The following is a 23,200-nucleotide window of genomic DNA, read 5'->3' as shown; positions in this document are numbered from 1 at the left end:
TCCGCCTTGCCTGTAGGCTACTGTACAACCATGCCGATTTCGGCTGTCATACCTAATGATTACATAGCCTAACTTTTAAATTAACACAAATATGTTTGGCTTTCTGCAGAGTATTAATTATCAAGTTAAAGTTACTGTATTTTACATTAGGGTTGGAATAAAGTAACGTTTTTAGGCAAATTACTTCAGATTTTAATTTTGTTGTGTCACGAGCCTAATAAAAAATAATGATTAAACATTTACATTTTATATTTTCAGCGCAAGTGCAATACATAATTCAATGTATAAACATTGACTACATTATCAAACTACCTAGAGATGTCCACGGGGGGGGCAGTAACGTCTAGGTAAACAAAGGTCTCGGTCTCATTTTGTGCGCGTGGCATTCAAACAGGTATGGGCACAGATTATCCATTATATTGACCAGATACTCGTGGCCACTCTAACAATGAAAATAAATGTATTCAAAAATGGAAAGCAGTCGGGAGGAGGCAAGATCAGGTGGGACCATTCTAGCTAATGAGAGGGCAGATACACGTGAAGAACAGGCACAAAGTTGCCGGGATGTCACGTGTCCTACTTATATCAGTACACTCGTAACAAGCTAAGGAATACGAAATGTATATTTGATCAAATAATCATCGCGTAGCAAATCAGCCATTACATATTTTGTTGACCAAATTCGACACTGAAGACCTCCATACAAAAACTCTTCACTTGGTGAGCTTTTTTTTTTTTTAAACGCCACCTGTTGGAGAAGACAGATTTTGGGTCCTGTTATCCCTTTCCCTTCGCCTCTTCCTCTCTTGTATGGGTAACCAAAGATTTTCTATTATATTTACAAGATAGTCAAATGACCACTCTAAAAATAAAAAAATTGTCCTCAAAGATGGAATGCAGGTGAAATCAGGTGGGACCCAGTAGAGCAGGGGTGTCAAAGTCAAATGGACGGAGGGCCAAATAAAAAATTTAGCTACAAGCCGAGGGCCGGACTGTTCGAATGTTCATTGAAAAATTTTTAAATGACGCATATAGTCTAGTGAACCTAATTGAACCTACTGAAAACCTAACAAATATATTCCAATATGATCAGATAAATAAAGCAATATTTTCTTATGGCTCTGTCAGTAATCTTTAATTTTCAACAGACACAAAAGACAAATTTCCTTTATATAAAAATCCCCATAACATGAACATTAAATGAAAGAAACCGGTATTCAAGGCACCATCAGTAGCCTATATTTTCTATTTTAGCAAAAGTGGGCTAAATTTACTTCAAAGAAAAAAACAATAATAGCAATTTTCTATCATCCACTCAACTGAAATATTTTTAAAATATAATTGGATTGAAATACAATAAAATAAAGTGCAAAAATCTAGCCTTTTGTAGCCTTTGTTCCATGTCCATATTCTTGTTTTTGTCCGCGTGTTTCGTTTCATAATGTCGTCTCAGATTATACTCTTTCAGTACCGCCACACTTTCTCCACACAGAAGACACACAGGTTTTCCAGCTACCTCCGTGAACATATACTCCGACTCCCACCTTGTTTGAAACCCCCGGTTCTCAGTGTCCACCTTCCGTTTTGCCATTTTTGATGGGTATCTGAAAGTTAATTTTACTGTGATGCTGACGACTGCTGTGCCAATAAATATTGAAATGAAGCAGCCTACTGCTCGGTGCGTCACCGTTGCATTGTGGGAAATGTAGTATTGGTGCGTGTAAAAGATCTGCGGGCTGCCGGCTTGCTGCGGTCTGCGGGCCGGTTCTAATAATAAATCAAGATCATCCCAGGGGCCGTAAAAAACCTTCTCGCGGGCCGGATGTGGCCCGCGGGCCTTGACTCTGACATATGTGCAGTAGAGGCTGCTGAGGGGAGGATGGATCATATTAATTGCTTGAACGGAGCGAATGGAATGGCTTCTATTTCATTCTATTATACCATTCCATCTATTCCGCTCCAGCCATTACCAGGAGCCCGTTCTCCCCGATTTAGGTGCCACCAACCTGTGGTGGGACCATACTAGCCAATGAAAGGGCAGGTATGCGTGTGAACAACCTGGTTAAAGCGTCGGGCCAGTAACCGAAAGGTTGCTAGATAGAATCCCCGAGCTGACAAGGTAAAAATCTGTCATTCTGCCCCTGAACAAGGCTGTTAACCCACTGTTCCTAGGCCGACATTGTAAATAAGAATTTGTTCTTTACTGACTTGCCTGGTTAAATAAAATAAAAATAAGATAGAGGACTTATCTTTGTATCTGTGCCATTATATTGCCTGTGACAGCATCTCCATTTTAAAGCAGTACATTTTCTTCTTCATTGGCTGATTGCAGCTAACTCATAGGAATCCCCACCCAGTTGACTACTTTAAACTGGTGGAAGCGCTCAATGGCAATGTCCATACTAAAATGGGTAATATCCATGATGAGTCCTCTATCTCTATGAAAAAACAGACAACTCTAATATAAAGCCGTTTTTTTTCAAAGTTGCTAAAATGCCACGTGTGTCCACTTAGTCAGTGCATTCATAACAACCTAACCATTACAGGGAATGACAAACAGCTAGCTAGTCGTAGCTAGCTTCAGGGCAACAATGTTGCAAAGGAGGTGCGATGAAAGTGTAAGAATGGCGCTAAATTCAGACCTTCGTCTCCTGAATACAAACCAAGTAATCTTACCTTTAGGGTTTCTTGCTATTTTCAGAATCTTGAGGATCTCGAAATGTAGTCAGTGGCAATGGCGAGACTGAGAATACCCTGTCTGTCACAGGAAGTTGGTGGCACCTTAATTGGGGAGTACACGCTCATAGTAATGACTGGAATGGAATAGATGGAATGGTATCAAACTCAAACACACGGGTGCCATGTTTTTGATACCATTCCATTCACTCCATTCCAGCCATTATTATGAGCTATCCTCCTCTCAGCAGCCTCCTGTGCTTTTTGTCTTGTTGAGCTTTGACACAGAGTTTCAACCTGATAAGGTCAGGTTAGGTTATATTTGCTATTACGTGAGGGCCTATGTTCCCGAACCCGATACGGTGCTTTAGATGCCAAGGATTCTGACATGTTGTAGCAGTGTGTAGAAGGGAGATCCCATGATGTGAGAAATGCACAGGAGAGCATAGTCAGAGGGAGTGTACAGTTGGGATAGAGAAAGCACTGTGTGTCCCATGCAGATGGGGGTCCAAAATCCCTGTGAGAGAGAGACAGGTTGAGATTGCCAGAGCTCAAGTGGGGCAGAAAGTTTCCTATGCTGAGACAGTGATGAGAGTAGAGGATAGCCCAAGGGTGAGTGATTCGACTGGGAGCCCCCCAGTGAGAAAGCCACACGAAGAAGAAGAAGAACCTGACCATTATGCAACTTCTATTCGATCAAATAAGCCTCATGTAGAAAATTAGCAATTCAATTTTTGGTGACCAAATTTGACACACAAAATTCCTCAATTATTTTTGTGAACAGATTTTGGGCGTAGTAACACCTCTCCCTTCGCCTCTTCCTCTCTGGGTTAACTGTATAGGTGGAGTGTCTGAAAGTGGGCGTTGTGAAGTAACGGGTAGGATCAACACAAGTGGGTGTATAGAAACCAGGGGTGTAAAGTACTTAAGTAAAAACACTTTGAAGTACTACTTAAGTCGTTGGGAGAGGTTGGGAGAACTAACGAGGCAGGTTAGAAGAATTAACGAGGCAGGTTAGGATAATTAATGAGGCAGGTTAGGATTATTTTTTATTTTTTTACCCCTTTACCCCTTTATCCAATTGGTAGTAGTTACAGTCTTGTCTCATCGCTGCAACTCCCGTACGGACTCGGGAGAGGCGAAGGTCGAGAGCCATGCGTCCTCCGAAACACAACCCAACCTAGCCGCACTGCTTCTTGACACAACGCACATCCAACCCGGAAGCCAGCCGCACCAATGTGTCGGAGGAAACACTGTACACCTGGCGACCTGGTCAGCGTGCACTGCGCCCGGCCCGACACAGGAGTCGCTAGTGCGGGATGAGACAAGGATATCCCTGCCGGCCAAACCCTCCCTAACCCGGATGATGCTGGACCAATTGTGCGTCGCCCCATGGACTTCCCGGTCGCGGCCGGCTGCGACAGAGCCTGGGCTCGAACCCAGAATCTCTGGTGGCACAGCTAGCACTGCGATGCAGTGCCTTAGACCACTGCGAGGTTAGGATAATTAACGAGGCAGGTTAGGATAATTAACTTGGCAGGTTAGGATCATTAACGTGGCAAGTTAGGATCATTAATCTTAGGGATCCGATCCCGTTAGCGGGATCAATAATCGACAACATCCGGAAGTTGGAGCCGCCAAATTCAAATGACAAAATAGTAATATTAAACATTCATGAACAGGTAACCCCGCAGGTAAAGAAGCCGGATGTGGAGGTCCTGGGATGGCATGGTTACATGTGGTCTGCAGTTATGAGGCAGGTTGGACATACTGCCAAATTCTCTAAAACAACATTGGAGGCAGCTTACGGTAGAGAAATGAACATTCAATTCTCTGGCAAAAGCTCTGGTGAACATTTCTGTCGTCAGCATACCAATTGCGAGCTCCCTCAAAACTTGCAACATCTGTGGCATTGTGTTGTGTGACAAAACTGCACATTTTATATTGGCCTTTTATTGTCCCCAACACAAGGTGCACCTGTGTAATGATCATGCTGTTTAATCAGCATCTTGATATGCCACACCTGTCAGGTGGATGGATAATCTGGGCAAATGAGAAATGCTCATTAAACAGGGATGTAAACAAATATATGCACAAACTTTTCTAGGATGTTTTTTTTTTCAGCTCATGAAACATGGGACCAACACTTTGCATGTTGTGTTTATATTTTTGTTCAGTGTACATATAAAAAGCGTGAATAGATAACATACATAGATACAACTAAGATACATCGTATAGGCCTGCAAACACTGAGTTACAATGGATAGCAAAAACACAATCACAGGAATGGCTTCAGATCAAACTCTAGGTTGAGACTGAAGGGAGCGAGGGGGTTTAAATTAAAGGACAATTAACATGGCAGGTTAGGAGAACTAACCTAGCTGGTTCAGAGAATGGTGTAAGGTTAGGAAAAGAGTTAGGCTTAGATAAAATGCTACAAGGACTCAGCAAGCATCCACGCAAAACGGTCTTGAGTGGCAACCAATCCGCCCAATTAGCTGTTAGGTTTCCATACACCCACTTCGTGATGATCCTCCCACTTATTTCGCAACGCACACTTTCAGACACACTCCACCTATCTATCCACTTATCCATGACTCCCATTGAAAAATATTGAAACAGCGTCCTTCCTCCCTACCTTATTTGAAAAAGGCCCACGCTAATTTTGTGAAGACCTGAAAAGTAGGTACATCTCATCTGTATATGTCCTGTTTATCAAAGTGTTGGAAAAAGTTGTCAATAATCAACTGACTGGCTTTCTTGATGTCTATAGTATTCTCTCTGGTATGCAATCTGGTTTCTTCTCAGGTTATGGATCTGTCACTGAAACCTTAAAGGTCCTCAATGATGTCACTGTTGCCCTTGATTCTAAGCAATGTTGTGCTGCTATTTTTATTGACTTGTCCAAAGCTTTTGATACGGTAGACCATTCCATTTTTGTGGGCCGGCTAAGGAGTATGGGTGTCTCTAAGGGGTCTTTGGCCTGGTTTGCTAACTACCTCTCTCAAAGAGTGCAGTGTATAAAGTCAGAAAATCTGCTGTCTCAGCCACTGCCTGTCACCAAGGGAGTACCCCAAGGCTTCATCCTAGGCCCCACGCACTTCTCAATTTACATCAACAACATAGCTCAGGCAGTAGGAAGCTCTCTCATCCATTTATATGCAGATGATACAGTCTTATACTCAGCTGGCCCCTCCCCGGATTTTGTGTTAAATGCTCTACAACAAAGCTTTCTTAGTGTCCAACAATCTTTCTCTACCCTTAACCTTGTTCTGAACACCTCCAAAACAATGATCATGTGGTTTGGTAAGAATGCCTCTCTCCCCAGAGGTGTGATTACTACCTCTGAGGGTTTAGAGCTTGAGGTAGTCACCTCCTACAAGTACTTGGGAGTATGGCTAGATGGTACACTGTCCTTCTCTCAGCACATATCAAAGCTGCAGGCTAAAGTTAAATCTAGACTTGTTTTCCTCTATCGTAATCGCTCCTCTTTCACCCCAGCTGCCAAACTAACCCTGATTCAGATGACCATCCTATCCATGCTAGATTACGGAGACATAATTTATAGATCGGCAGGTAAGGGTGCTTTCAAACGGCTAGATGTTCTTCACCATTCGGCCATCAGATTTGCCACCAATGCTCCTTATAGGACACATCATAGCCTGGTTCCTCTCTTGGTTTCTTCCTAGGTTTTGGCCTTTCTAGGGAGTTTTTCCTAGCCACCGTGCTTCTACACCTGCATTGCTTGCTGTTTGGGGTTTTAGGCTGGGTTTCTGTACAGCACTTCGAGATATTAGCTGATGTACGAAGGGCTATATAAAATAAACTTGATTTGATTTGATCACTGTACTTTATACTCCTCTGTAAACTGTTCATCTCTGTATCCTCGTCGCAAGACCCACTGGTTGATGCTTATTTATAAAAACCTCTTAGGCCTCACTCCCCCATATCTGAGATATCTACTGCAGCCCTCATCCTCCACATACAACACCCGTTCTGCTAGTCACATTCTGTTAAAGGTCCACAAAGCACACACATCCCTGAGTCGCTCGTCTTTTCAGTTCGCTGCAGCTAGCGACTGGAAGGAGCTGCAACAAACACTCAAACTGGAAAGTTTTATCTCAATCTCTTCATTCAAAGACTCAATCATGGACACTCTTACTGACAGTTGTGGCTGCTTTGCATGATGTATTGTTGTCTCTACCTTCTTGCCCGTTGTGTTGTTGTCTGTGCCCAATAATGTTTGTACCATGTTTTGTCCTGCTACCACGTTGTGTTGCTACCATGTTGTTGTCATGTTGTGTTTCTACCATGCTGTGTTGTCATGTGTTGCTGCCTTGGTATGTTGTTGTCTTAGGTCTCTATTTGTGTAGTGTTGTCTCTCTTGTCATGATGTGTGTTTTGTCCTATATTTATAAATATATATATATATAAATATATACATATAGTTATTTTTTTAATCCCGTCCACGCAGGAGGCCTTTTGGTAGGTCGTCATTGTAAATAAGAATTTATTATTAACTGACTTGCCTAGTTAAATAAAGGTTAAATAAAAATAAATAAAAAGTATAAATCCAAATAATTTTACTCATAAACTACAGTGTTGTGTGTGTGCTTATATATGTCCTATTTCAAGTAGGCAATTATACACATGTGTGAATTGTAAATGTGTTTTTATGTATATCCCATCTCCCCCTACAGGGCCACGGTCAGCCATTGAGGAAATTCTATTAAACTGTCCCGAGCACCTGGGTAGGCGTGTTTTGCAGCGGGTGAAAGTTGATCGCATTTGTTTTGGAACTGAGTTGCCTCCGGGGCCTGAGCCATGTGCCCTATTCAAACCCATAGCGAAGTTGTCTCAAAACAAAAGCGACGTAATTAAGCACGTGGAGTTATGTAGCAGTCTGTGTTTTAACATGAAAAAGTGATTGCTTTTGATAAACACGCTTTATATGCCTGCTCAATGAAAACAAGTCAAACAATTCAAACATAGCCTATATTTCATGGAAAATATAATTATTTGGCAGGCTAACTCCAAAAATGTCGCGTTCAAGAAAAATAGAAACTCGGAAATCTCCGACTTCCGAGTGTTCAAGATAACTGGGAACACGGAAAAAACGAGCTCCGACCTAGAAAAAATATATTTTAAACTGTTATCCAACTCGGAATTCCAAGTCGGGACGTCGGGCCTCTTTCGAAAGCTCCCACTTTCCGACCTGAAGACCACTGACGTCATATTTTGACCTCTTATTTGTCCGAGTTCCCAGTTGTCTTGAAAGCACAATTTCCCTGACTGAAACGACTGAGCCGAGAGTTGAGGACCAATGAAATCATATTCCCTCCCTCTTGCAAAGATTGCGTCATCACCCCCTTCATTTGAAGGTGACTGATTAAATATTGTATTAATCAAATGTTTGTTTTTGTATTTAAAAAAGTGTAGATTAATGTCAATTACACATTTAGTAATGCATTTCACATAATGTAACACTTTTGTAAGAGGCTCAGCGTAATCGAATCCACACATTATCAACGCCTAACCTGGAGCAATTAGCGTTAAGTGCCTTGCTCAAGGGCACATCGACCGATTGTTCACCTTGTCGGCTCGGGGATTCGAACTACCGACCTTTTCGTTAGTGGCCCAATCTAACCGCTAGGCTAAATTTGGGGTCATTTCTAATGTAGCATAATAACTAAGCACAGCAGTTTGGCTTATAGTTCAAACGTAGTTTAATTTCATTCAAGCACTTTACATATCGTAAAATTATTATGGAAACTCTTTAGGCTCCCTCTTCCAGCTACAAATTCGGGAATAGTCGCGAGGCAAAAGTAAACAGACCATAGCGCGATCTCTTGACGCGCCCTTGATAGTAACGAATTGGCTTTACCAATCATACTTCTGTCGAAGCCACACCTTTGCTTGCCTAAAGAAATTAGACTGAGGGAGTTTGATTAAGTGTAGTAGACTTTTCCCGTAACGTGAACAGGAAAAATCGGCGAGCGAGGAGCGCCCATCTCAAATCGAACAGCAGCGTATGCGCTACTGCTCGTCATGTCTACAAGGCAGCAAGATGCATCGTTCAGAAATATAAATCTCTTTTCCAAGAATATAGGCCTGTGTTTGCATTTTCAAACTAGTTTTAATTGGACAGGCTGATAAAGCCATTTTATCTAAATAAAAATCTTCCGCATGTGAAAACAGAATCCTACCAATGATTTACATAATGTTATACTGACGTTACTCATTACTCCACGTGCTTAACCTAGCCATCACGCCCGGAAGGCAGCACCGTTCCAAAACGAATGGAATCAACGCTAACCCGGTTCACCCGGGGCATTAATCAAATCCCCTCACTGGCATATGAACTCACATTGAGGGTGTGTCTCCCTTACTCAATGCGAAGTAATAGACGGCAGCCTTGTACTCAGCTCAACTCTGCTCTTTCCCGCTCGCACTCCAATCTCACTAATCACGTTATGTTGGCGGTTTAGGTAAGGGTGAGAAGGGGGCACCAGAGTTCAAATCTGTTGCTGCGTTCACTTGTTTCTGTGTTGGTAGATTTGTGTGTTCTATTTGCCTTTGAAACGAACGGGAGAGTTGTCATTGGATTAAGTTGTATTTGTCGCAATGGGAGACGTGATTTCGAGCCACCTGGATGAGGGCAAACGGGAGATCATTACAGGTGAGTGGGTGGGTTGGGATTACACACACTGATGCGTTACTGTGGTAAAAGCGAAATTGCATTTGTCGCTGTGGGAGACGTGATTTCGAGGCACCTGGATGAGGGCAAACGGGTGATCATTACAGGTGAGTGGGTGGGTTGGGATTACACACACTGATGCGTTACTGTGGTAAAAGCGAAATTGCATTTGTCGCTGTGGGAGACGTGATTTCGAGGCACCTGGATGAGGGCAAGCAGGAGATCCTTACAGGTGAGTGGGTGGGTTGGGATTTTGTCAATGTTTGCCCTTACCACAGTAACGCATAAGTGTGTGTGTAGGCGACGGATCATACATGGGTGAATAAGAACTAAAACTGAACAGTAGCCTTCAACGTCAATGTTGCCAACAATTGAATGTAGCACTGAAGGGAAACACTGTAGTTCCCTGGGGTGCCCTCATGAAGAGCCAAAGGTAGCCTACACCACGTTCGTTTCTGTCATCTAGGAACTAATTCCATCCATTCAATTTCCAGCCCAGTTCCCACAATTTAGTATTACCACATATAGCCTATTCCTAGTCCTGACCAGAACGTTATTGGGGTAAAACACAGCGGCATGGTTTAGGGAGGGGGAAAGTTGTTACTTTTTTCCAAAAACATTTTTGTTGTATTTGTCACATGCTTTGTAAACAACAGGTGTGGACCAACAGTTATAGTATTACGTGCCCTTCCCAACAATGCAGAGAGAGAGGAAATAATACAGTAAAACGTGTAACAATAACATGGCTATATACAAGGAGTACCAGTACTGAGTGGATGTGCAGGGGTATGAGGTAATAACATGGCTATATACAAGGAGTACCAGTACTGAGTGGATGTGCAGGGGTATGAGGTAATAACATGGCTATATACAAGGAGTACCAGTACTGAGTGGATGTGCAGGGGTATGAGGTAATAACATGGCTATATACAAGGAGTACCAGTACTGAGTGGATGTGCAGGGGTATGAGGTAATAACATGGCTATATACAAGGAGTACCAGTACTGAGTGGATGTGCAGGGGTATGAGGTAATAACATGGCTATATACAAGGAGTACCAGTACTGAGTTGATGTGCAGGGGTATGAGGTAATAACATGGCTATATACAAGGAGTACCAGTACTGAGTTGATGTGCAAGGGTATGAGGTAATAACATGGCTATATACAAGGAGTACCAGTACTGAGTGGATGTGCAGGGGTATGAGGTAATAACATGGCTATATACAAGGAGTACCAGTACTGAGTGGATGTGCAGGGGTATGAGGTAATTGAGGTAGATATGTACATATAACTAGGGATAAAGTGACAATGATAAACCGTAGCAGCAGTGTATTTGATGAGTCAAAAAAGATAGCTATTGGTTAACTATTTAACTAACTATTTAGCAGTCTTAGGGCCTAAGGGTAGAAGCTGTTCAGTGTCCTGTTGGTTTGAGACTTGGTGCATCGGTACCGTATGACATGCGGTAGCAGAGATAAAGGTCTATGACTTGGGTGGCTGGAATCTTTGACACTTTTTAGGGCCTTCCTATGGCACTGCCTGGTATAGGAGTCCTGGATGGCAGGGACCTCTGCCCCAGTGATGTACTGGGCCATACGCACTACCCCCTGTAACGCCTTGCGGTCGGATGCCAAGCAGTTGCCATGCCAAGTGGTGACGCAGCCAGTCAGAATGCACTTAATGGTGCAGCTGTAGAACTTTTTGAGAATCTGATTGCCCATGACACGTCTTTTCAGGCTCCTGAGGGGGAAGAGATGTTGTGCCTTCTTCAGGACTGTGTTGGTGTGTGGACCATGATGGATCCTTAGTGAGGTGGCCACTGAGGAACTTGAAGATCTCTACCCGCTCCACCTTTTTTTTATTTTTTTGACTGTAAATGAATGATTCTTTAGCTGTGCGAAAACTATAGGCCAGGCTGTGGCCAGGATGAGCATAAGAACTGAGTTTTATCTGACTGCCTGATTAGGCTCTTGTGCAGCAGGCTGTATGACAGTTTCATGGATGTGCCTGTAGAAACGTGTCCAGTCTGGCAGCTGAGAGGATGGGCCTTGATCATAGTGGAATAAGATTTAGGAGGGTGTGGTGGGCTATATGAGTGAAAGTATGCTCCCAACATTGACATTCAGTATCAATGCTTAGCTTAACACATCAATGCTTATGTTTTTCATTGATTATTTAAAGCATCTTCACCCTAAGAAGAACCTCACTGGTTTCAGGCACAGAGCATTTTACTGTCCGGTATCAAAATCAGTTCCAGCATTCCCGGTCTATGGACATTTCATAAATAAAGCTGCAGACAATATACATCAATATGAAGAACTACCAGTGAAAACCTGAAGGATGGGGAAACCTTTGACTGAAGATTAAAGTCTTCCCCTATGCCTTGATCAGGGAAGCATCTGAGGGAGTGGTCCTTGTGGATAAGCGGGAAACCAGGCAGCAATGTTCTAGGATTTGGAGTGATACTTTTAATGTCTTGGCCAGCCAATCCAGAGACTTGTGTATCATAAGTGGAATTCCAGGAATGCATGAAAAAACGCATGTGTGACTGGGGAAACGCTGACCTTGGGCTGCATGTAGTCTCCTAGGCTCTAAAGTACTGGGTGTCAAAGGCCTGAAGACGCCAAGGTATTCTTTCAAGCCCTGAAGTGTTCATTATGTGCCGTGTGTGTCTCTCCTGTCCTCTCTCTATATCCATGGCCTTGTTCAAGACTGAATGTCATGACTTGTTGTCTTCAGTAATCTCTCGATAGAGGTCACCACTAACCATTTCTTTCCTGTTTTAGATTGTGTTCACTTTGTTTAGTTGGTGGCATGTTCAAGAGTATGTCCTTGTAAGTAACTTGAGAATCACTGGTCAGTGGGTGTGGGCTGGAATACCAGAAATGCTCATGTGCAATGTTTCCTTGTGGCTGAACGAGGCAGGGTTGTTGTAGGGTTTCACTGTGGGGAGGGGTGGGCTGCTAAAAGGGTGGTTTTGCGTGGCCTGGCAAGGCGGGGCACTCGCGCTCTCTCTCGCTCTCTCCAACCCACACCCTTTTGAGGACAGAGGTCTGTTTGAAAGAACAGGTAGCAGCAACACCCATGGGTTAGCTATTATCTCACTGGCAACATGGTCCAACACATCTAGGCTAATCCCGTCAGGGCCCATTTACCCTGTTTATGCCATTACACACATTAAATCAAACATTAAAACACACTCCCCCTCTGCTTTTGATGACAGCAGAGCAGGGTGTAAGTGTGTGAGTCAGTCTATGGGACTATCCCATTGGAATGTTTTTCTAAAGCTCTGTGTTGACCTGAGAAAGATACGATTCTATTTGTCTGTGGAAGACAAGAGTTCAAAAAAAGTTTACTTGAATTCAATATTTCCCCACAGTTAGCTACATTACCGGTCCAAAGTTTTGGAACACCTACTCATTCAAAGGTTTTTCTTTATTTTTTTTACTATTTTCTACATTGTAGAATAATAGTGAAGACATCAAAACTATGAATAACACATATGGAATCATGTAGTAACCAAAAAAGTGTTAAACAAATCAAAATATATTTGAGATTCTTTAAAAAGCCATCCTTTGCCTTGATGACAGCTTTGCACACTCTTGACATTGGCCCTATTTGGTGAAAGACCAAGTCCATATTATGGCATGAACAGCTCAATTAAACGAAGAAAAACGACAGTCCATCATTACTTTAAGACATGAAGGTCAGTCAATATGAAACATTTCAAGAACTTTGAAAGTTTCTTCAAGTGCAGTCGCAAAAACCATCAAGCGCTATGATGACACTGGCTCTCATGAGGACAGCCACAGGAAAGGATGACCCAGACTTACCTCTGCTGCTGAGGATAAGTTCATTAGTTACCAGCCTCAGATTGCAGCCCAAATAAATGCTTCACAAAGTTCATGTAACAGGCACATCTCAACATCAACTGTTCATAGGAAACTGTGAATCAGGCCTTCATGGTCGAATTGCTGTAAAGAAACCACTAAAGGACACCAATAAGGAGAAGAGACTTACTTGGACCAAGAAACACAAGCATTGGACATTAGACCGGTGGAAATTTGTCCTTTGGTCTGGAGTCCACATTTGAGATGTTTGGTTCCAACCGCCGTGTTTTTGTGAGACGGGGTGTGGGTGAACGGATGATCTCTGCATGTGTATTTCCCACCGTAAAGCATGTAGGAGGAGGTGTTTTGGTGTGGTGGTGCTTTGCTGGTGACACCACCTGTGATTTATTTAGAATTCGAAGCACACTTAACCAGCATGTCTACCACAGCGTTCTGCAGAGATGCGCCATCCCATCTGGTTTGGGCTTAGCGGGACTCATTTTGTTTTTCAACAGGACAATGACCCAACACACCTCCAGGCTGTGTAAGGGCTATTTTACCAAGAAGAGTGGAGGAGTGCTGCATCAGATGACCTGGCCTCCACAATCACCTGACCTCAATTTAAATTGAGATTGTTTGGGATGAGTTGGATCACAGTGTGAAGGAAAAGCAGCCAACAAGTGCTCAGCATATGTGGGAACTCCTTCAAGACTGTTGGAAAAGCATTCCTGGTGAAGTTGGTTGAGAGAGTGCCAAGAGTGTGCAAAGGGTGGCTATTTGAAGAATTTCAAATGTAACACATTTTGATATGTTAAACTTTTTTTCTTACTATATGATTCCATATGTTATTTCATAGTTTTGATATATCTATACTATAATTCTACAATGTAGAAAATGGTAAAAATAAAGAAAAACCCTTAAATGAGTAGGTAGTGTGTAGAATCTTTTAACATGCACTTAACTAAAGAAGTTAGTGGATTTTTTGTAAAGCTGTGGCTGCTAAAGAATTGTTCTGGTCTAAAGCAGTGTGTGTTGTGTGTGTATAGGGAATAGAGTGCCTTTTGAGAACAGCCTTCTCCAGTGAGGCATTGGAACATGACAGGATGGTATGCAGAAACCCTTCTGTTACCCAGACTCAGCACTGTTGAGGCCCCCAAGACAATTATTCTAGGCTGGGACATGACAACACTCCAAATTAATGAACACCACAACACAGCGTCAGCTAGACTTACAGTAATGCAGCTTTAGCCCTATTTGGACGGGATATGTTTTACTGGGGGATACTCTGATGATACTTAACCTGTGTGACTAGTTGTCCCTGTGTTTTTGAGGGATATTAGTTGGACAGGTGCTGCACTCAGTTTGGGTAAGAACATGGGAACAAATTGCTTAAAACAAAGTGCTATGCACATAGCCTACAGATGAATGTTCTGTAATATATCAACCTTCCTAGTGCCATTCTTCTCTTTTAAAAGATGAAGTGGACGATATCGTGTCAATGAATTCATACATTGACAAATATGTCAGTTAATTAAATGTCTGCGTAGGTTACAGTTTATGGTTCTTATTGATATGAATTATTATTTGGACTTTCTCCGAACTGAAGGCCATTAGGCCAATATTAGGATGTCCCTAGACATATTAAATATCTTCACACCTAGAAGAGCCTCCAGGCTTCCGTCATAATAGTCAATTGTGAATGCGGAAAAAAAGAGTGACGGGCAGTTTGGTGTAACTTATCCCGTCGGAATCGTCCAGTGGAAAAACAGACCTGCTGGGGTAATAATGACATAACCGACGTTCCATAGTAATACTAGTGTCCTGTGCAGATAGGGCTTCAGATACTCACCTGTCTCTTCAGCTCTTCTATCACTTCTTCTCCATCAAAGTGGATGTAAGGGAACATAAAGGAGGCTAATAGGGCGATGACCTAATGACCCTCAGTGTTACTGCTTGACAGCGGCGTAGAGATCAACCTTGTAGTATACTATACACACAACATTGACCTGGACTTCCTACCTAAACAGGAAATAATGTATCCCCATCAACTCCCTATAGTAGCCAGACTGTACACTTGCACAGAAGGATGGATTCTCTTCAGTCTGTGCACTAAAGCATATTGTATCTGACTGAATTATGTGTGATTTGAATTAAGGCCCTCTTGATCCACTTCAATTGGTATTTTGTGCCTCCTAATTTGGTTAGTCGACAGTCCTGTATAATGCCGTTACAGAACCATATACTAGCCCTCTACATCAAAAGCATTATAGCAATGTATGCTGACACGTGTATGTCACTGTTTTAACTCGAGCCCATTTACTACGTTCTATTGTATATACACTGAGAAGACCGTACATTTAGAAGTAATCCTTTTTCTTTCGCTCTACCATCTACATCAGTGAGTAATGATGACAGTGAGTACACCATGGATGTCCTGCGCTGCTTCTGGTAGACACTGGATTAGCTGGGTCTGATGAATCATCTGTCAAACGGCTTGTGTCTCCAATATAGAGTATTACTTTTGACCAGGGCCCATGGGGGGGGGGGGTATATAATATTGCGGTATTATTTTTGAAACAATGTTATAGCAATAATGTTTTGTTGTTGATAAGCAGCGTTATCTAGTGCTAGTTGGCTGAACCGGCACAAACTCTGGTATTTTTCATCCTATAGCTTGTTCCACATCTTTTCTTTAAAATTGACAGCAAAACATGTTTTCAGTACTTTTTTATTTCCCTGACAAACTCATTTTTTTTTCATGCTCTCTCTCTGCAGCAGACATATAGTGAGCAATAAGTTCGGGACATCAAATTGCAATAAATATTGTATCGGCATCTAATTATCGTGAGGTCCCTGGCAATTCCCCTCCCTACTATATAGTGCACTATAAAGGCGATAGGGTGCCATTTTAGGACACAGGCCTGGATCTAGTGTTTTTGTGCATGCTCTGTCAGCTCATTTTGTTCTTCAACTTCTTCCCTCTGTTCTTGAGAGCTGTTGCTGTCTTCCCTCACATGGCCCCTCATGCCCAGTCAGCAGCACCTTCCCTGCCTTCCTCCCCCTCACCACTCTGACAGAGAGACACTCCATCAGCCCACAGTCCTAACTACATGAAGAAAGAACCCTCACCCATCCTCGCACTGCAGAGAGAACACACACAAACCCATCTGAACATCACGTTTCCCCCACTCATGCTCCAGACCTCTAGGACACGGTGGAGTTGGGGATTATGAGATTGGTCTTGTCAACTCTGAGGCCCATGATACTGTATGCTAGTTTTCACACAACATGAGGCTGACAAGTTTATTTTCCATTTTTGATTCTGCTGAAGTTTGGGAACAGCGTCAACAGACACAAGGTCGGAGAGTTGGCTGCTTCGTCAGAGAAGTTCTCAGTTGAACCAGACGTTCCTTCACAGAACATGAGTTGCAGGGAAGTTTATTCAAGTGTATCCTGAAAGGCAGTTGAGGCCAGTTGAACAGGGACTGTATTATCTGCCAGTTCAGCTCCTTCATGCTGTCTACTAAGCATAATGGACTGAGATGAATACATGTTTTTCTTTGCTCAAGAGGTCCATTGGTTCCTCTCACCATGTGATCATGCCTCACTTCAAAACAACAGAGTGACTTAAAGGACAGTGTTGGGAGTATGTCAGCTGTGTCATGCCGCCAAACCAACCACTCGCACCTCACTGATTCTCTGTAGTGTTTATCAAGTCTGCCAAAGTCATACAGAGTGCTCTGTGTGTTACCTTGTTACAATGATAATAGTCGGGATAAACACTGCCGGTCTGTTCGTCTCATTTCATCAGGATATCTATTCTTGTGTCATGTTTGAGATGAGTGGCACGTCTGTGTGACTCAATCAAGCGATGTGCACACGTACAAACACTTATCTTGTGGTTTGTACTCCTCAGGCCTGTCACAAGCTCTCAAAAGTGACTCTTTTCCACACTCCCCACATAGACGAATTTGATTGTCACACTGTCATTGAGTGAATGGTTTGCTCAGCCAACTTGATTCTCCTAATAACTGCTGTAGACTACATTGAGACCCAGGCCCCCTCTCTCTCCCGCTCCCTGGTTGAGCTTTTCATCAAACAGTTCAAACATCGCTAACCCTTTAATGGGACCATAACCATTGAACTAGGTTTTGTTCAGTTAGTAGCACTGTGATGAAGACACTGGACTTTCTCTTTCCTCCATGACTGAGCTTTCTTATTAATGGTTACATTCCTCAGAGACTTCCAAGTCGGCCAGCTGGCCAGGCCCACCACTGCCAAGACATTCCTCACTCATCTTTATTTTTGTCCAATATTACCACCTCTGGCTATTCGAACCCCACAGACCACTCAATGCTTAATTGAACAACATTTATTGACTTCTCTGTTTTATTCTTACACTTAATTTTACTGCAGAAAAGTTGGTGCATTAGACTCGCTACATAAAGGAGGTGAACTACGTGAGACTGAATAGCTGTCACAAACACAGATGCTGCAGAATCTGTGGGAGAGTTGAGGTCAGGGAAATTCCATGATAACAGAAATGTGCTGAGACTCATTTTTTTAATTTATCACTTAAAATGTATGCCAATCAAAGACCATTGATTTTCAAAGTTAAACAAACCATACAACACTCTGCACAAGGACTACTTTTAACAATTTATACAGAATTTGACAAAAACACACTTATTGGAAGAACCCCCTAGACTCAAAGAACCCCCCCAGAAATCAAAGCCCTTGCTTATTCCACATTTTTAGGATAGAAAATGGTGAAACATTTAAATATGCCTTAATATATATATATATATATTTTTTTTAAATGACACTTCATTTGACATGCTAGTGTTGAACTTCGCTTGTTGGTGCTCATGGGTCCTTTCAGATGGAAATGACCTTGAGAAACCATCTCTGGTGACTGGATGGATTTGGGCTACCTGGGAGTGGTGCAGCAATGTGCAGTTTTGTACTCTGATGTCAGTCAGGATGTTTGTTCAGGATGGTTTGTGAGTCACTACACTAACAGTGATGCAGCTATGAATGGCTGCCCTAAAAGTCTCTGCTCGATCAACTCTGGAGGCAGTGGGAGCACAAAGGATGGAGTGAAAGTGGAAATGTAAGAGTTGCACCTGTTAGATGTTATGGAAGGTCTGTTTGAAGGCCATGGGGAGTGGCTCATGGTGGACTGTACTGTTCTCCTGTCTCTCCTACATGTTAATAATAGTGGACAACCCATGTTGGTGATCTGCCGCCTGTTATCCCTCCCCATGACTTAGTTCCTGAGCATCATTCTTTAGTCCAGTTCATAGAAATGGAATCAGCCATTAGATCCATTGAGTGATTATGTTTCTATGGTCCTATGACTCAAGTCCCCCCAGACTCTTTGACTGACTGCCTTATGGCTTTACCAGAGGCTTCAATTACAGTAGTCTTTAGAAAGCTAATCTGATCTGAGGCTATCTCTCATCATTCCCCCCCCAACCACCTCTACTCTCTTCCAGTAAAATAAACATTTCATAACTGCAATGCAGAACAGATGGGATCAGAGGAAGATGATCTCTGCTCCAGTTATAATTACAACTGTTGAACATTAGACTATTTCCTGTAGAAGTGCTGTATCAAAAATATATATTTAGCCAATTTTGTAATTTATAGTTTGACGTATGTACTGTAGATCACTGACCTATTCACCCTTGTTTGTAAGCACTCTGGTATACTGAATAATTGTATCTCCAGAGTGTTGATAAGGATGGTTTTCAGCTGTGTCCTGAAGGGTTATGGGTTGGTTTGTGGTATTAGAATATGATTGGTCCACAGAGCAGTAGATGGGAGAACCCAAGCCGTGGTTTGCGTCCCAAATGGCACCCTGTTCCCTATATAATGCACTATGTTGACCAGAGTAAAAGTAGTGTGCTATTTAGGGAATAGAGTGCCATCTGGAACGCAGGTGCTGTTCTGTCCCCTACGCCTGACCCGGTTCCAGCTATCCCTCCTGACTCTCTCTGGAAGAGGGTGAACCACTGAGCCTGAGTCTCCCTCTACCCTGCCAGCAGACCATTCCTCCCTATGCTACGTTTACAGTCTCCCTCTACCCTGCCAGCAGACCATTCCTCCCTATGCTACGTTTACAGTCTCCCTCTACCCTGCCAGCAGACCATTCCTCCCTATGCTACGTTTACAGTCTCCCTCTACCCTGCCAGCAGACCATTCCTCCCTATGCTACGTTTACAGTCTCCCTCTACCCTGCCAGCAGACCATTCCTCCCTATGCTACGTTTACAGTCTCCCTCTACCCTGCCAGCAGACCATTCCTCCCTATGCTACCTTTACAGTCTCCCTCTACCCTGCCAGCAGACCATTCCTCCCTATGCTACCTTTACAGTCTCCCTCTACCCTGCCAGCAGACCATTCCTCCCTATGCTACGTTTACAGTCTCCCTCTACCCTGCCAGCAGACCATTCCTCCCTATGCTACGTTTACAGTCTCCCTCTACCCTGCCAGCAGACCATTCCTCCCTATGCTACGTTTACAGTCTCCCTCTACCCTGCCAGCAGACCATTCCTCCCTATGCTACGTTTACAGTCTCCCTCTACCCTGCCAGCAGACCATTCCTCCCTATGCTACGTTTACAGTCTCCCTCTACCCTGCCAGCAGACCATTCCTCCCTAAGCTATGTTTACAGTCTCCCTCTACCCTGCCAGCAGACCATTCCTCCCTAAGCTATGTTTACAGTCTCCCTCTACCCTGCCAGCAGACCATTCCTCCCTATGCTACGTTTACAGTCTCCCTCTACCCTGCCAGCAGACCATTCCTCCCTACGCTATGTTTACAGTCTCCCTCTACCCTGCCAGCAGGCCATTCCTCCCTATGCTACGTTTACAGTCTCCCTCTACCCTGCCAGCAGACCATTCCTCCCTACGCTATGTTTACAGTCTCCCTCTACCCTGCCAGCAGACCATTCCTCCCTACGCTACGTTTACAGTCTCCCTCTACCCTGCCAGCAGACCATTCCTCCCTATGCTACGTTTACAGTCTCCCTCTACCCTGCCAGCAGACCATTCCTCCCTATGCTACGTTTACAGTCTCCCTCTACCCTGCCAGCAGACCATTCCTCCCTACGCTACGTTTACAGTCTCCCTCTACCCTGCCAGCAGACCATTCCTCGCTACGTTTACAGCACCACTGTCTCTAAATAAAGGGGATGGTAAAAACCAAACAGATTATCTTTATTCCTTTCTCTCTGAGGTAGACAGACATAAAGAGACCGATTTAACACCAGAAACCTAAGTAAGCCATGTCTAAGCCAGAATGGCCCGTAGTCACACTAACAGAGCGCTAAACTGGTTTGTTGATGGTCCAGGGGTGTAACTTTGAAGTCAGGCCTTTTCAGTTTCACAAACGGGTTGATAGTGTGCCAGGTTTGTTGCAATGTCAACTCCATTTTGGAGTTAAATATTGAAATGCTGAACTGAAGGCTAACTCTGTAATGCAAACACTGCCGTGTGGACATTCTGATAAAGGACCATGTGAAATGTGGTCATTATTTTTTTACATTAAGCGTAGTAAATAGTGATCGCGGTAACCGGCAAAAGGCGACCCTTTGCATTCAGACTGTTACATAACACGTGAATGAAGAATACACTGACTAATACATCACTATTGACAGGGAATGTCGTCATACGTTTGATTTGCAACAACTCGGGTCTGTTCAGGGATGTAGCATTACAGAACATTCAGATAGAAGTGTAGAAATATTATGAATAGAGCTGACATGACTCCATATCTTCAACATTGAGTGTTTCATGTCCCCTAATACACCCCTGACCTTCCTTCCTCCCGCAGCCAGGACAGGCGAGGTGATTGGAGAGTTTAGCCGTCTGTATGAGCAACAGTATGCAGTGGCCCTCTTCAACAAGGTCCGCTTTGACATCGAGGGAGGAGGTGGACCCCAGCCACAGCTACTGCACCGCAAGGTAACTAACACTTTCTCTGTTTCTGCCCTGATAAGGTGACAGAATAACACCTGAAGTGCTGACATTTGGAACACTTTGCCCACATTATGTTGAACCTGAAGAAACTCGCCTCACTATATCAAATTGATCTTGAGTGGTACAGAACAGATATAAAACAGATTTCCACTTAGTTTGTTCTGAAGATTGAAGTGTGTTCAGATATAATAGTTACAGCATGAGAAGTCCTTGCCACTCCCACTTAAGCCAGAGGAGTAAACAGTAGTTTAGAGTTCTGTGCTAGGCTACAGAGAATCATTCAAGGAACATTGAGATATTTCCATCTCTGTTTAACAGATGTGAAGTACAAGTTGCCATGGTGTGATGCCACTCTCCCTCAGGTATCAAGTCAACTGTGCTACGAACGGAGGGAGCAACAATCTAGCTTGTGACTTCTTGAGCCACTGCCACATTTGACTTCAGGGCAAGTGACGTCCCTGTAGAGGACCCTAGGGCTCGATTTAAATCCGTAGCGCTGATCTGCTTTGTAGCACGATTGACATTTTAAAGGCAATGTTCCCACCTTAGCAGAGACTGCATTCACAGTAAACGTCATGTCGGCTCAATTGGGCATTACCTTTACATTTCAATCGCTCTATAAAGGCGATTTGCACATGGGCCACTAAACGGCAATTGAACCGCAAGAATATTTGCCTACCGTGTGTAGAGACCAGCGGTCCCGGGTTGTCATAAAAAAAATTGGTCCACTATGCGTAGCGGATGTTCAAGACTTCAGCTAATTTAAAATGTTGCCGCCTTGCGTTTTCCACCTGCCGCCCTACTCCCAGAACTTTTGACGATGACCGCAGCCAGTCTGTAAGCGCATTAATGCTGATCATAAGCACTATGGTTTGAATCGAGCCCCTGGTATAACTCTTTTATTAGGAGTCTCCTGAGGGTCCAGTGTTAAGCCTGTTGCCCCGTTTTTAAAGGCCTGTAACACTCTCGTAAAGAGAAACAGTTAGCTACATTCTGTCTGGCGCTACAGCTGCACTGACAATGCTAACTACATGAGGCTGTGTAAGAGATTGCAGTTTTATTATCGGTGAGGTTTTTGAGGAATGTTGGCTGTTTTCCTGAGAACAACAATACTGTCTTGATGGGCAAATGATTGGATAAATGAATCAACACTACTGTGTCTAGACTACATTTGAGACATCAGACAGTAGTACCACATGGCAATGCAGTAAGTATGCCTGATGTTTCAAGAGGAACTCCAAGGCTTTAAATTGTAGGCCAGTCCTTGGTCCATGAAGATGGACCAGTCCACCAAAGAGGTGATGTCCCTAGATGCCAGTCATCAGAAGGTTTTTACAGACTCCCCTGTCTGGCCCACTCAGGTTCCTCTGGAGAATAGATCCATCTTCTCTGGAGCTCTGTTCCAGTTTCTGGAGGAGAACAATAAATGGAGAAACCAATTCCTCTTCGTTCCTGACTCCTACGCTATCAACTACTATGACAACAAAGCGGTAAGGGAAGATTTCATTAAAATGTCCCACATCTGTCCCACATAGTGTACATGGAGTTCTAGATGTGTATTATATCTGCAAGGCTCATTCTCATAAATGTCATATTGTCAACAAGTTTCACTTTTGGGGATAAAGATGCAATAGAGCGTTAAATCTGCCTTGTCCTTGTGTTCCCCGTCAGTCTCATGAGAGAGGGCTTCACCCCAAGGGAAACATCAACTGTGCTGGGTATAAAGTGCTGACTTCAATGGATCAGTACCTGGAGCTGCTCAACAACAGCCTGCCTGGTGAGAACATGTTAGGACTGAGAACCAGCGAAGGGGGTGGGGGTGAGGCGCAGGTTAACGTTTACTGTCATGAATCTTGCCCTGGCACCAAAACTGAGCGATTTCCGCTAGATGGGCCAGCTGATAAGTCAAAATTGCCTATCATGAAAACAAACATTAGCTTTTTGGTCTTAATTTAGGATTAGGGTTAGCATTGTGGTTAGGGTTAACATCAGACTTCGTGGCTGTGCCAGCT

At 43.4% G+C, this 23,200-nt stretch overlaps 1 protein-coding gene across 1 annotated transcript in view; it reads left to right on the top strand.

Moving 5' to 3' along the window:
* Positions 1-9,112: 9,112 nt before the first annotated feature.
* Positions 9,113-23,200, top strand: part of niban2b (niban apoptosis regulator 2b) — a 47,486-nt gene continuing 33,398 nt past the window's right edge. The window contains exons 1-4 of the mRNA XM_039012829.1: positions 9,113-9,355; positions 21,043-21,173; positions 22,550-22,678; positions 22,860-22,965. Of these exons, the coding sequence (XP_038868757.1) occupies positions 9,301-9,355; positions 21,043-21,173; positions 22,550-22,678; positions 22,860-22,965 (421 nt within the window). The 5' untranslated portion in view covers positions 9,113-9,300. The remainder of the gene's footprint in view (positions 9,356-21,042; positions 21,174-22,549; positions 22,679-22,859; positions 22,966-23,200) is intronic.

Source organism: Salvelinus namaycush, chromosome 18, assembly GCF_016432855.1.
Source record: "Salvelinus namaycush isolate Seneca chromosome 18, SaNama_1.0, whole genome shotgun sequence".
NCBI lineage: Eukaryota > Metazoa > Chordata > Actinopteri > Salmoniformes > Salmonidae > Salvelinus > Salvelinus namaycush.
The sequence above is the reverse complement of the archived record's forward strand: the minus strand, read 5'-3'. Positions and strand labels throughout refer to the sequence as shown.